This window comes from Argopecten irradians, chromosome 13, assembly GCF_041381155.1.
Source record: "Argopecten irradians isolate NY chromosome 13, Ai_NY, whole genome shotgun sequence".
Lineage (NCBI taxonomy): Eukaryota > Metazoa > Mollusca > Bivalvia > Pectinida > Pectinidae > Argopecten > Argopecten irradians.
Genome location: NC_091146.1, coordinates 23815640 through 23829959, shown reverse-complemented (window position 1 = coordinate 23829959; position 14320 = coordinate 23815640). Strand labels below are relative to the sequence as shown.

The following is a 14320-nucleotide window of genomic DNA, read 5'->3' as shown; positions in this document are numbered from 1 at the left end:
GTTATCATGGTTGACTGCACACATGTCCAGTCCCTTTCATGGTCATTTAGTTTCTTGTAGTCATAAATCTGACATTTTTGAATTACCTGCTCCACAAGAAGATATATTAAGCATTAAAGTCATCAAACAAAGCAATATGTTGTTTTTATTTGCCTAACCAAGATCCAGTATTTTTGGCTATTTGTATAATGTGTGGTGCGTTCCCGTCCGTCCATTGTCAGCTCCAGTCACTCTGTCACGCGGTTTATGACAGGTTCATATTCGGAAATTTGTGATAATTTGTTTTAATTGTATAAATCTATTCGAACATACTTTATATTCTAAGCCAAGAAGTAAAATACAAAGCTTTATTTAAAATATTATAGCCGTTTCTTTATAGTGATCTATTCCTTTAACGTTTTTACCCGTGTTTCTTTTAGCTAATCCTTCTTAGCAGTTCTCAATACCGGTAACTCTTGCGTCAGTTAATAAGCGACTATTGTATATCACGCTTAGACTAAGTGCTGTTTACATGTTTGTTCCTGTATGTTTTGTATATTATCATTTTGTGTGACTTCTTTTCACTTTTAGGCCTAGGTTTGGAAGTGTACATGTAGAGTTGGATATTTCTCCGCTCCGCACCCGACTGTAATAAATCAGTGTATAGAAAATATTATCTTTGGATTATCCTTTTTCACAGCTACATTAGAGCAATTTCCCCCAATATCCTAGCTATAGCACTGTGAAAACTCTATAAGCCAATCTGATTGAATACGTATCCTTACTCTCTTACTTCGTTCTATAGAGGATCTGACAAACCATGTTGGGTGATTACCTTATGAATTGGCAAATCAAATTGATATTTCGTATTTCTTGACGAGGACGAAATGATGTCTAAAGATCTCAGAAAAAAGTTTTTTTATAGTTATATCGCTATCAGAGAACAATATAGCTACAAGCATATAGCTGTGACAATTTGTCGTTTTTAGTTGATTATTTTAACTGAAGAACAGGGAGAATAAAAGTTAACAGAACGTAAACCCTAATGGGATGTTGTGAAATGCTCTTTTGAACAGATATGCATACAGATTGCTGAGTCAAAAATTACAAATCTTGGCTTACCTCATCCCTTTGGGAGAGATGAATAGCCATTCGGATCACATATCTTCAAAGATCAGGAAACAAGAAATTTCTAAATTTGCTTCCACTCAATACCGCTATATCAAAACAGAACGGCACAAAGGTAAAACTGTATAACACTTTAAATTTGCAGTTTCCTATTCAGAAAGATTTCACGAATTTCTACAATTCTTTGCACTATTGTTTTTAGGCAAGTCCGTGAATTTCTGAATATTTCATTTTCCTTTAGAATTAGCGGCCTTTAGTAAAACTGAATATATGTGTAGCGGAAACAAAGCCACACATCCCTCCCCCATACCGAGGTCTGACCAATATATACATGTTATATGTACTACACTATATCATAGTTTTAAAGGAACCTTCCATTACAATTTCCTATGGATATTTACCACATAACACGCTCGTTCAGCCATGTCATCAATACTGTATGAAACATATGTAATACCACTATTATTACGTCAAATCCGATATCTGATTTCGCCACTCTCATATAGGAACGAAATTGAAAGTTTTGTCTATATTTAAATAAACTGTTTGTTATGTGATAAATACAATATTACACTCGTGGCTATGTAATAGAGATTTATAAACTCGTTAAATAATTTGATGTGCCCCTCGCCTAAAGGCTTATTGAACTTTTTTTTTATAAATCTCATATTACGTAGCCACTTGTGTGAGATTCTCAATTTATAGTTTACAGAATTTTTAAAAGTTAAAGAGGTTCTTGTGTATATCCACATGTATTTGTTCTCAATTTCCATTCTCCACAAACCTACTGTTTTTCTATTTTTTTTTTTTTTTTTACTTCTGAGTTCTTTGATGAATTTCAGTATTTATGTATAACCTAGAAAATATACACAAAACAAAATATTCTGTCTTTGAATATTGCAAAGTAACCTCACTTATCAATTGTGACATCATTATTTAGTGAAATTTGTATTACTTTCTCTGAAAATTGGCGTTACGTTCGTAATAACACGATACCGCAATCAATACCTACCCACAAGGGCAGATTATATTTTTACTATCTAATATGCAAATACAGAATGTCTGCATAGAATGAAACTGAGCTCAAAGTCGCCGGAAAGTTGATGAAACAAGCTCAGATGTGTGAAGACAGTATATAAAGCAACCAATCATGTGTGACGACAGTATATAAAGTAACCTATCATGTGTGAAGACAGTATATAAAGCAACCAATCATGTGTGACGGCAGTATATAAAGCAACCAATCATGTGTAAAGACAGTATATAAAGCAACCAATCATGTGTGACGACAGTATATAAAGCAACCAGTCATGTATGACGACAGTATATAAAGCAACCAGTCATGTATGACGACAGTATATAAAGCAACCAATCATGTGTGACGACAGTATATAAAGTAACCTATCATGTGTGAAGACAGTATATAAAGCAACCAATCATGTGTGACGGCAGTATATAAAGCAACCAATCATGTGTAAAGACAGTATATAAAGCAACCAATACATGTGTGACGACAGTATATAAAGCAACCAGTCATGTATGACGACAGTATATAAAGCAACCAATCATGTGTGACGACAGTATATAAAGTAACCAATCATGTGTGAAGACAGTATATAAAGCAACCAATCATGTGTGAAGACAGTATATAAAGCAACCAATCATGTGTGAAGACAGTATATAAAGCAACCAATCATGTGTGAAGACAGTATATAAAGTAACCTATCATGTGTGAAGACAGTAAATAAAGCAACCAATCATGTGTGACGACAGTATATAAAGCAACCAGTCATGTATGACGACAGTATATAAAGCAACCAATCATGTGTGACGACAGAATATAAAGCAACCAATCACGTGTGACGACCGTATATAAAGCAACCAATCATGTGTGAAGACAGTATATAAAGCAACCAATCATGTGTGACGACAGTATATAGAGCACCAATCATATGTGACGACAGTATATAAAGCAACCAATCATGTGTGACGACAGTATATAAAGCAACCAATCATGTGTGACGACAGTATATAAAGCAACCAATCATGTGTGACAACAGTATATAAAGCAACCAATCATGTGTGACGACAGTATATAAAGCAACCAATCAAGCTTATTAATTTTATTTGTTACATCAATTTATTCAACATAGTATAGCTAGAATGAAAGATTCACAAATGAAAACACCTGACGATATCACTTGGTCTGGGTCTCCCAGCCTTGTTACATGTATCTGTAAAACAATGCTTTATGAACGCTTACATATTCCGCTATGTAATTTTTAACAAAGGGTTTTTTAAATAATTTTTCTTCTCTCCTTTTTTAAAATAAATATTCATATAACTGGTGTACAGAACCACTAATTAAACCCATTATTAGATATAATTATCACAAATCATTTCACGGATCATTCAAGGAATTTTTAATCAATTTTTGAATTACTCATTTGGGTATACATGTATCTGTATACAGTCTATACTCAATCAACTCCTTAATGTCCATCATAATTTCTTGAAAAACAAAAAACAAAAGTTATGAATGATGAATGAATGATCAGTAAAACTTACGATTTCAACTTTAAACAAAAATGTTGACAATTCTTAAGATTGTGTGATATAACTGAGAAAGATGAGCTACAAAAATCTATCAGATTTCAAAGTTAATTATCAATGTACAACATCTCCTGTAATGTAATTTCCACATCCCTTCATGAAGACCCCATTTGGAGTAACTGTTTGTAAATTTCTTCCAAACAAGAACTATCTCTTTTTATACCATATGATACATGTATCTTTTTCCTACACAGTACCGTTACACATAGTGACATTCACATGTGCCAACTACAGTGGTAATCCTTTACCTCAATTTAATTTGAAATCAGACAGATTAGTGAGAGTGCAGCAAGATTAAAGGGTTTCCATGGTGATTACAATGATGATAGAAGAAAAAAAATTCCATTAAAATTTGCAAACTTCTACTATATCCTGATCCACTCTCTAACAAATCAATTACACAATCACTTATACAAGCTATCAAGGGTTACCTCCCTTTGGATTTTTACTCGGGGTTACTTCCCTTTGATTCAATACACGCTCACACTACTTGTATAATATAGTTAGCTTTGTAAAAGAATCTGAATATATACCTTCATTTACAGTAGGGATCAGTGATCTTGATGCCTTTGATTTACAACTTATAATTTGAAAAACACTTGTCTGTAAGCAATTCTACCCTAACTTACACCTAAGTCTAGCTCTGGGTAGCTCTTAGCCTCTGGGTACAAAGATCAATTGTAAGATAACAATGAAGAATTGGTGGTTTTCTTCCGTTTTTCTGCACCTCTAAACCTTTTTCTGCACCTCTTAATTTTTTTGTGCATCTCTAAAACTTTATATAACTCATGATCAGGCCGTTCAACATGGAGGACTTGGAGCAAAAAATAAAGATTGAATATTATTGGATGTCCAAGAATGAGTGACAAATTTGTAAAGAAAAATATCAACTCCTATTGGACCTTGAGTGTTATCGTGACGTGGAATGCATTTATTGTTTCTTCTGCCAAATATAATAATAAAATATTAACCCAAATATGCATACATTTTTAAAATTACTAACAGTAAGTGTTCACTATTTGACATATACATACACCAGGAAATAATTACTTTGTCGTATCTTTATAATTACTGCAAGATGATAGATGTCAATCTGAAAGATTGTAATTTTTTCTCATTGATGATATTGAGATACCATATAGCAAAATAGTCTCATATATAATCTTGATATTCAAAAATGAAATATTCCAAATATTTCATGCAGCTAATTTTAAAGGGCCACTACCTTTCCGAAACGGCTTTTAATTTTTAAAATAGGAATGTAAAACGAGATCAATAATTTTGTAGAGTCGCAGAAGTTATTAACTATTCGTTTACTAGCACACTTATCATCACCTTCAGAAGTGTTTAATAAGAATAAATAAAATGTTAATTTTCATAACGCGGGTCGTTTTATGTTTCCCGCCGTCGTCCTAAATGCCGCGCGGTAGTTGATTATCACTGCGCTAGACGGCAAAACAGCGAAATGAATCTCCACTGTTATCGTACATTAGACAGGAAATCTTGCATACGTTTGGTTTTGTAACCTCATATTAAGCCATCGATATATATTTTCTTTTGTTATTAATGTTTTTAAGAAACCTTTAAATTTTGCTGCGGAAAGGTAGTGGGCCTTTAAGTGTATGAAAGTGTTGTGTAAGTATACATCAAAGGCAGAAAGATGGCTAACCTCTACTAGACATTCCACACACTATCATACAACCACACGCAATTACACATGTTCTCAAAAACATATCTCAATACCAAGATATTTATCTGTACATATATTTCTGAAGAGGCAAAAACGATACATATATATGTGTGTTGCAAGGGGTTAAAATATCACTGCATGCTAAGACTATACACATTTCAAAAAGAAAATGCATTATCCTTAATAGAAACAGTTAAAATACTGTAACATAAATTATACATGTTATGAAAGCAAACCGTCTGGCAAACAGAATCTAGGAATAAATACTGAAAAGCAAAAATCTGTGAATTAATCATTTGGTATCAATTAATTTCCAAGTGTTTCTAGATATCAGAAGAAATCATTTTCACTCACTATGACATCAAGATAATTATGAAAGAAAAAAATAATGCAGAACTGAAAACACCGGTGAGTTTTCGGTGTTAGCAATTGTTGATGTATACAGAGCATTTTCCCCATTTACAAAAAACATAAATCTCACCAAGTGACATGTCAAAAATTTTATGAATTTTTTTTTTGTAAAACTTCTTATTTGTTGAAAGGAAGAAAAAATACATTTACCAATTTATCAAGTTTTCAACAAGAAAAAAATGATATAAAAATTTTGGGATCTAGGTGAGAAAAAAAACTTTTGTCAGCATTGAAAATTTATTATCAACTAGATTCAATAGACTTACAATCATAATTACCCAGAACTAGTCTTCAACAAAAAAAAAAAAAAAAAAAAAATTAATTTGTGTAATTTTTCTAATGCTTGATCTTTAATAATCAACACATTCATAAAAGGAAAACAAACTGTAAATGGACAAAAAAGCTTGCGATGATCATGTAAGCCCTAAATTACAATGCTTAAATAAACAAGTTACAATGACGATTACTATATAATTCTGTAAGAGGCAATAATGAGTGCTGGATGATTTCTTGATAGCAAACTGAGAATGCCTCCAATAAGAAAGATGGGGGAAAATTGAGAAAATGACAAAAAAAAAATTAATGTAAACTCGCAATGCAGTGAAAATCACAGCGCAAACATAACAAAAAAAAATCTTTTCGCAACTTCTTATTAAACTATTGTGTTAATAAAATCTGAATCATTCGGATATATATTCTTAATTGATAAAATTAAAATATGTTTTATACAGTGTGCTGGACATGAGTGATCCCGTTGTCCTGTACAATTACTTGTGCTGAAGGTACCAAGCCTTCTATCAGTAACGATCCTGAGGAATTCACCCTTTCCCTCCAGTCACAAATAAAACAATTTTTCATACTTCTGATCTATGTATCTGTTCCACCCACATCTGTCTGTATTTTTGGGGGTAGAGGCAGTCATTTTAACCAAGCGTTCCTGAAGTACAGGTCCACACAGATACACACTGCACAGGGCCGTCTCCCATAGTAGGTAAACATATGTATAGAAGCGTACTGCTGTGGGAACCCAATCCGTGCTTGTTATATAAACAATTTGTGTAACCGATCAAAGGTGGTTAAACTGCTATCAGAGATGAAACACTGCACAGAGTACAGATGCTTTTGCATTGGAAGTCGGCTGACCCTCGTGCAGCTTAGAAACTCATTTCAATCTGAAAAGAGTGTATCTGTTTGCCGTTTATAACGAAGCTTAATGTTTTTTTGGTAAGTCCTAGGAAGCGTGATACCATCACCAGCCACTCACAGTCTCTGCACTTTGTACTTACACACAGTACAGTCGAGTGGTACTTTCTCCTTCCATCAACATCATTCCTGATGCACAGATTTCCACATTTCCCCTGGCATTACAGATGTGATGGGGACCAGTTTAACCTCTACATACCATTTATCACAAAGAGGAAATTTGAACCTCTCTTACATAACAATAATAATATATCGATGACAATGACTTACTGCTAGTTGTCAACAACAATGCTTACTGGAATCTCAAACCATCAAATTGTATTCATCAACATTTAAAAATAATAATTTTGAATGATTTTTGTGCCTTGATATCCAGAAAATCAATTTCCAATCAAAACAAAAATTTTATACTCAGATAATTGTAACAAAAACCTTTTGTACATGATCTATGTAGACAACTATATATGTAAAATTTTCAATTAGTCCAGTTTTCTACATTCCACAAAGCTACTTGTGATGTACTTGTATTTGATTTAAACATGTAATTAATTAAATTAATTTCTTAAATCTTAAGAAGTGAAAATTACATATTTGACATTTAAAAGTTATCCATTTTCTAACCAGGATATACAATCTGAATTTCTGATAAATTTTCCTCCAAGTATGAATAATTCTAGCCTCAAGTTATGACATCATACCATGATAAAAATTCCGGTAAACTTCATTGTTCAACAACTAATAGATCAACCATTGTCAATTTTCATCATAAGATATCCATATATAGAATTATATAGGTATCAATAATATAATAATTGTTTTCTTTTAAAAAATGAATCAATTTCTATATGATTTTAGATTTTCTGTATTTTTTCGGCAACGATCACGGGATTGTGTTTGCGGATGTGCTCCTGTGCCATCTCCTTGTAGTTAAATTTGCACTCGTGTTTATCGGAATACCTGTGTATACTACAGTATAAGCCTCCGCAGCGGCACGGGAATCCTAAAACATAACAAAACAACAATACATGACACACAAATATAATTACTACAATTGATCAAACAATACCAACAGACTTACCTAAATTATCTAATCGACTCCAGAACTTGTAATTATATCAGACCAAAAAATAATATGTCTGTCGGCATGTTTTTTTTTTTTTTTTGTAGTGTCTTTCACTCTAAAATAATGGCCAGAACCGGAGTCTGAGATCGACATTGCGACTTTTTTTTTCATAGAAAAGTGGGACAAAAATTAGGGTCGGGGGTAAAAAATTAGGGTCAGCAGGGTAACCCTAGACAGACATATTTTTTTGTTAGATTTCCTTCTGATCACATGACCTATATGCAACAATCAATCTGATTATATACAATCTTTCATCCCACCTTTGATAGAGAGGATCGGAAAACATCCCAATAGGGGGTCACATTCTGATTATCATACAGATCTTTCATCCCACTTTGATAGAGAGGATCGGACAACATCCAATTAGGGGTCACATTCTGATTATCATACAGATCTTTCATCCCACTTTGATAGAGAGGATCGGACAACATCCCATTAGGGGTCACATTCTGATTATCATACAGATCTTTCATCCCACTTTGATAGAGAGGATCGGACAACATCCCATTAGGGGGTCACATTCTGATTTCCTTTTGGATTAGAGAATCAAATTGCTACTTTAAAATTTCTTGGTGGTATATAATTTCCATAGCTGTCAGAATCATTGTTTATATATATTTAGTTATTTCACACAACAAAGGAAGTGTAAAGGTCACCTGAAAGTGACCTGTAACAAAATGTTGTCAGATCCTCTATAAAACAAGAGACTGTACCATACTTGAATCACTGAGAGGGGGGGGGGGGGTAGATGTTGTAGTAAAATAGCCATCAGTGAATCAATACTGTGTTGATCAAAATCAGTATTGATAGCTGACCAACAGAAATAATCAATTTCTAATCAGTATCATAATTTCATAGTTTACCAACAGTAAACTCCACATAAAATACAACCATTATGGTTAAATAAAAGAAAAAAAAAGTTTTAACAAAAAAGAAAGAAAAAAAATTTACTCTATTTTTTTGGTCTGTCGAGTGTATTGTTTATAACAAGATAATTAATTTCGATTGAATCTCGTTATGTTATCACTACTTATCATTGGTCTGTTGTTATGTGTTTACCTGTAAGTCCAACCTTCTTTTTACAGGTGTGACAGCGATTCTTTTTGGGCTTTTTATCCTTATCGTCATCTGATTGGGAGCTGGAATCTGTCCCGACTTCGGCACCACCTGTTTTCAAAATATCTGTATACTTAAGATTTGGATTTTTAATGTTTATGAATAAAAATTATATAGTACTTGCCATTTTAACAAAACATTATTGCAACTTTTCTTTGAAGTTTTTCTGTGAATGCGGCTACTAAATGTTTAACAACTCAAGTTACAAACTTTTTGATGAATTCTTACATATTTGGAACAAAGCGTAATTTAGTTACAGACAAACTGTATCTGTCAGAATGCATTCCCAAAATGATAGAACACAAACTTCATAATCAAATGAATGATAAAGACTAGCTAAAATAAACTGATCATGATTCTGTACATCACATCATTTGAGCTCTGCTCCCATGAGCAGACAACCAGTAAAACAGTCAAACCTTGTAAGCTCAAAGTCAAAGGGACCATATACACAATTTATCCAAGTGTTCGAGTTGAATTTACCTAAAAGTGAAATTTTTAGTCAGGACTAGAAAGATCTTAAACAAAGTCTATGAGCTACGTTACGCAAAATGAAAGTTCAATAAGTATTTGCAAATTACAGAGTTATCTGCCCTTGCAGGTAGGTATTGATTGTGATGTCGTGTGCTTACAAGCATGGTATATTTTTTTTTTTGAGACACTGATGCAAGGTTTTCTTGCGAAATGATAATATCACAATTGATACCTACCTGTTAAGGCAGATAACTTTGTTTTAGGCAAAGACGGAATACAAGAAGGCAGAATAGCTGTACAACTTACCGACGGCTCCCTCTTCCTTTTCTGGCTCCACTTTAGCCTGACCACTGGGTACAGATACGGTAGGTGTGGCTGTTTCTATACTGGGAGTGGTGCTTGTCACCACTTCACTGACAAAAGTACCGCTTGGCACAATGGTGGAACTGATGGAACTCGCACTGCTACACTCAGTACTAGTACCTAGGTAACAGAGATCATATGTTATAGACGAGGTGAAGGAAATGAGTCAGGAGATTTCAGAGCTTGAGCATAAATATGTATAAATATAAAAAAAAAAAAAAAAAACAAAGACAGAAAAAAAATCATCGTATCAAGGCCTTTCTGCCTTCACAGGCATCTTCAGGCGGAATTAGAAGACTGATATATATTTTTACTAATGTTTTATTTTTTTTTTTTCATATTGATATATGTAAACTCCCAAAAATCAGCTCAGACTCTTGAGTTAAAACACATTTTTAGCTGTATGTTTTGACTCTTTCAGATTTCGGAGACATTTTGATTTGACCCCTGAATCTGCTAAAAGTCAAAGGTCAACTGGATGACCCGAGATTTATGGATTTAATTTGTAATTCAAATAATTACCTTTTACTTACACATACTTTAAAAGAAATTGTTACAAAGTAAAAGTGAACAAGTTTTGCAAAATTCACAAAATAATTTAATTATTTTTCAATTTTCTATATCATTATTTTTTTTGTTCTTTAAAAAACCTCACAATTCTTCATTTCATTCCAATGATAATTTAGATGAAAATCCCTACTTGCTCCCCCCATTATACCAAAATCGCAAGTCATATGAAATTCAGTAATCCCCTTAAAATTTTCTTAAAAAAGATGATTAATTAGCTGGTCCTTCCTCTTAAAGCTTGTCAGTAGTAAATAATGGAATCAATCTAGTTTCAATTTTCATGAAACTGGGCCCAATTATAATATATATATGCAGACTAAGAAAGAATAAGGAAACGAAGCAGGAAAATATATATACACACAGAAAATGTAAGGACATGTGATGATCTTACAAGTGTGGTAGAAGCCAAGGATTTTGTATAAGGTGATTACCTAAACTTGCATGTGCCAGCGTCGAGGTTACGCTGCTCACGGTTGACTCCTTCTCACCTGGAGAAACCGGACTCAATCTACCACTGACGGGAGATGAGGAATTGTTCTTTCGTTTTAATGCATCTTTGTAACACTTTGAACACAAGCCATCAAATGCTGGGTTACCATAGAAACCACATCCTGTCCGACAAAACGTTACTGGAGGTAAATTCTGGTTACCGTTCTGTTCCATAACGTTGATCCTGGCGACATCAAAACAGATACAAATTGATTATCAACCAAAATTGAATAGCAATATCACAAAGGTCAGAAAAGATAGCATTAGGACAAAATGACAAAGAGGAAATGTTGTTTTATTTGGATTTGAGAGATACCTCTTGAAGACCGATTTTAATAGATTTTATCTAGTACATTCATAATTTTTCCTAGTAATTACTGGCAGACAACCACTTTTTTTACCAGTTCTCGCAGAGAACCAATTCTCGCCAATTGGTACTTGGAGAGAGTTGGTTGTCTGGCAGTATCTATTTTCTCAAATTATGGGAGAAAAACACTCTCTTTCTCTGAAACCATAATTATCAACACTGTCACCTATCTTATTTCATCAAATTATTTGGGTCTACATATAATGAAGGTAAAATATTGTAATACAAATCACAATTGACAACAACACATACAATATCATATACATAATATTTTGACCACTTGGATTTTTCTTTGTGTGCGATTGTGAAGAATGGGTCAAAGTTCGTGTACTGTACTCAAGTATGGAACAATATGACTCATCTGAATGAGTTGTCCTGAATAAATATTTACAGCATGTTTACTCATTCATAGAATTTTTATTGTAAAACAAGCAAATCAACAGTTGTGAGTGTTCGATGTTATTGAAATAAGTTAGCGGACATCTCTCTGTAATCTGACAAAGAAAATGACCAATTTCCTGTTATTCGTGACAAGTTCGTGACTTTTTCATGATCGAATTAACTTCCTGTGCCACGAATAAACAAAGAACCGAGTTGTTTATCGTGCAGATTTTCCATCAAAAAATATCAAAATAACTTATTTTTATAGTTTTAATCGAAGATTTCATCTACACAATTATTTCTTTTAAGTTATGTAAATAAGTCCTTCATGTTTCAACTTCGCCATGCTTACGTGATAAAGCAAAATTGACAGATAGCGTCAAAACGACCTCAGATCATCTCCGATCAAAGTAGAAATAGCCTTTCTTGTCCAAACATGCATTAGCAAAGAATACATATTCTGTAGACAATTAATGTTTTTACCTATATTCATACTTAAACCTGATTTTGAGGAGGGCAAATAGTTGTTTTCGCCTAACTCGACCCACCCTATTTATGTTTTGTTTGGTATTTGGGGACAAGATGGCGACCTTGTGTTGTTTTTACGTCATATTTTCCTCGATTTTATGACTTTGAGAGCTAATCCAGACATCAATAATACATTAAATCGAAAGTTTGAGATTAAATCATGAAAAAGAAACCTTGTACAAACCTTAAAAGGCCACTAAAATATCGTATTTGTCTTCTCTTTTTCGCAGGTACGTGGTAGTATGATCCTCTATGACACTATTCTATTATTTGGGTCATGTGACTATAAATACGCGATATTATTGGCTAGCTCCGCTACCAAAAAGAGGCATAGGATTGTGACGTATACAGAGGGAAATCTCTTGTTTCGTCATATCCTCCGCCAGTCATTTCGCTAATGATATAAATAGTAACAATATTAGTCAGTTCTAAGCTTCGGGAATTTTCTATATAGTTATTTTTAGAATGTTGTAAACAAGGGAATCCCACGCATTATGTCAGATTCTACAATCCATGATAGGATTGCGCTATGACGAATTGATGATTAGTTTATGTATCTAGACATAGCAGTTAACAGGAAACAAAACTTTTTATATGCATTGTAATAAACTGAAAACGTTATTCACCAATAAAATATCATTTTTACAAAAAATACAATCCTATAAGAGAGATTTCTTATAGAATTTTGTGTAGCTAACTTTTATAAAACATTTTGTTATAATGATTGCAATGTTACGGGTATTACGGGTAAATTTTCATTAAATCGACGATTGTCAAGAAAAATGTGTAAAGCTAATTAAAAAAAAAAAAAAAAAAAAAAAAAACCGATAAAAAAAAGAAAGATATTTTTAGAAAGAAAGAACGAAAATGAACAGAATTTCAGTCAATATATGATTAAGGTTTGAGAAAAAATAAACCTTGGAAACTGACTGGCATGACACGGGCTTTGGAGGCAGGTACAAGGATTTAAGTGAGACTTACAAATTCTTGCTTTAATCATACAAATTTAAGCTTTAACTACAGAATTATTATTACATTTGATTAAAGTAACATTATTTGAATTGTTTGATGTGTATTAGATATAGTCTCATGAATATGTTACTTGTATTGTAATGCTAAGAGACGGCTGTTTAATTAAAGGCCCACTACCTTTCCGAAATATACAACGAGATCGATAATTTTATAAAGTCGCCAATGTTATCACCTTAGAATTAATACTACTCTTATCATTGTCTTCTAAACAATTTGATTAAAATGAATAAAATGTTAATTTTCCTAACGCGGATCCCGCGCTAGTTGACTATCACTGTACCAGCTGGCAAAACAGCGAAATGAATCTCCACCGTTACCATGTATTACGAAGGGAATCCTGCATATGTTTGGTGTTGTAACCTCATCTTAGGCCGTCAATATGTATATTCTATGCTGTTAATGTATTTTAGAAACATTCAAATTTTGCCCCGGAAAGGTAGTGGGCATTTAAGTTGGAATAACGTGGGCCTGATTCTTTTATAAGTGTTAACAATAAAAACTGTTTGAAAATAAATGACATTGACATATGAAAACTTTAAAACCGTGATCAATGTAACTGATTACAGTGCAGCTTCTTATTATATTAAATACGATGATTTTTAGACGTTTCGGTAAAATTATGTATTAAAATAGAATTGTAATCTTAAAACATCGCGTCTGTGGGTAAAAGTGTTTGTGGATTCGGTGCTAAATAATATTATACATAATTAAGGTTATTCATTATACAATCATACATTATAGGCCTACAATCGTTTCTGGCGTAGACCATTTTTCGACACAAACACACACAAGGTTTTGACCTTTATTATGGCGAGAGAAATATAACCGCACTATGTAAAATATGATGATATATCAC

At 33.0% G+C, this 14320-nt stretch overlaps 1 protein-coding gene across 2 annotated transcripts; it reads right to left on the bottom strand.

Moving 5' to 3' along the window:
- Positions 1-3215: 3215 nt before the first annotated feature.
- On the bottom strand, positions 3216-12770 carry LOC138306725 (AN1-type zinc finger protein 6-like). 2 transcript variants are annotated; one of them, XM_069247191.1, is made up of 5 exons: positions 12617-12770; positions 11099-11340; positions 10044-10220; positions 9207-9314; positions 3216-8024 (listed from the first exon to the last, which is right to left on the bottom strand). In XM_069247191.1, the coding sequence occupies exons 2-5, from the start codon at positions 11328-11330 to the stop codon at positions 7876-7878; spliced, it is 666 nt and encodes a 221-aa protein (XP_069103292.1). In that variant the 5' UTR covers positions 11331-11340; positions 12617-12770; the 3' UTR covers positions 3216-7875. The 2 variants fall into 2 exon arrangements, with proteins under 2 accessions (XP_069103292.1, XP_069103293.1); XM_069247192.1 differs by having other exon boundaries at positions 11156-11340.
- Between the last annotated feature and the right edge of the window lie 1550 nt (positions 12771-14320).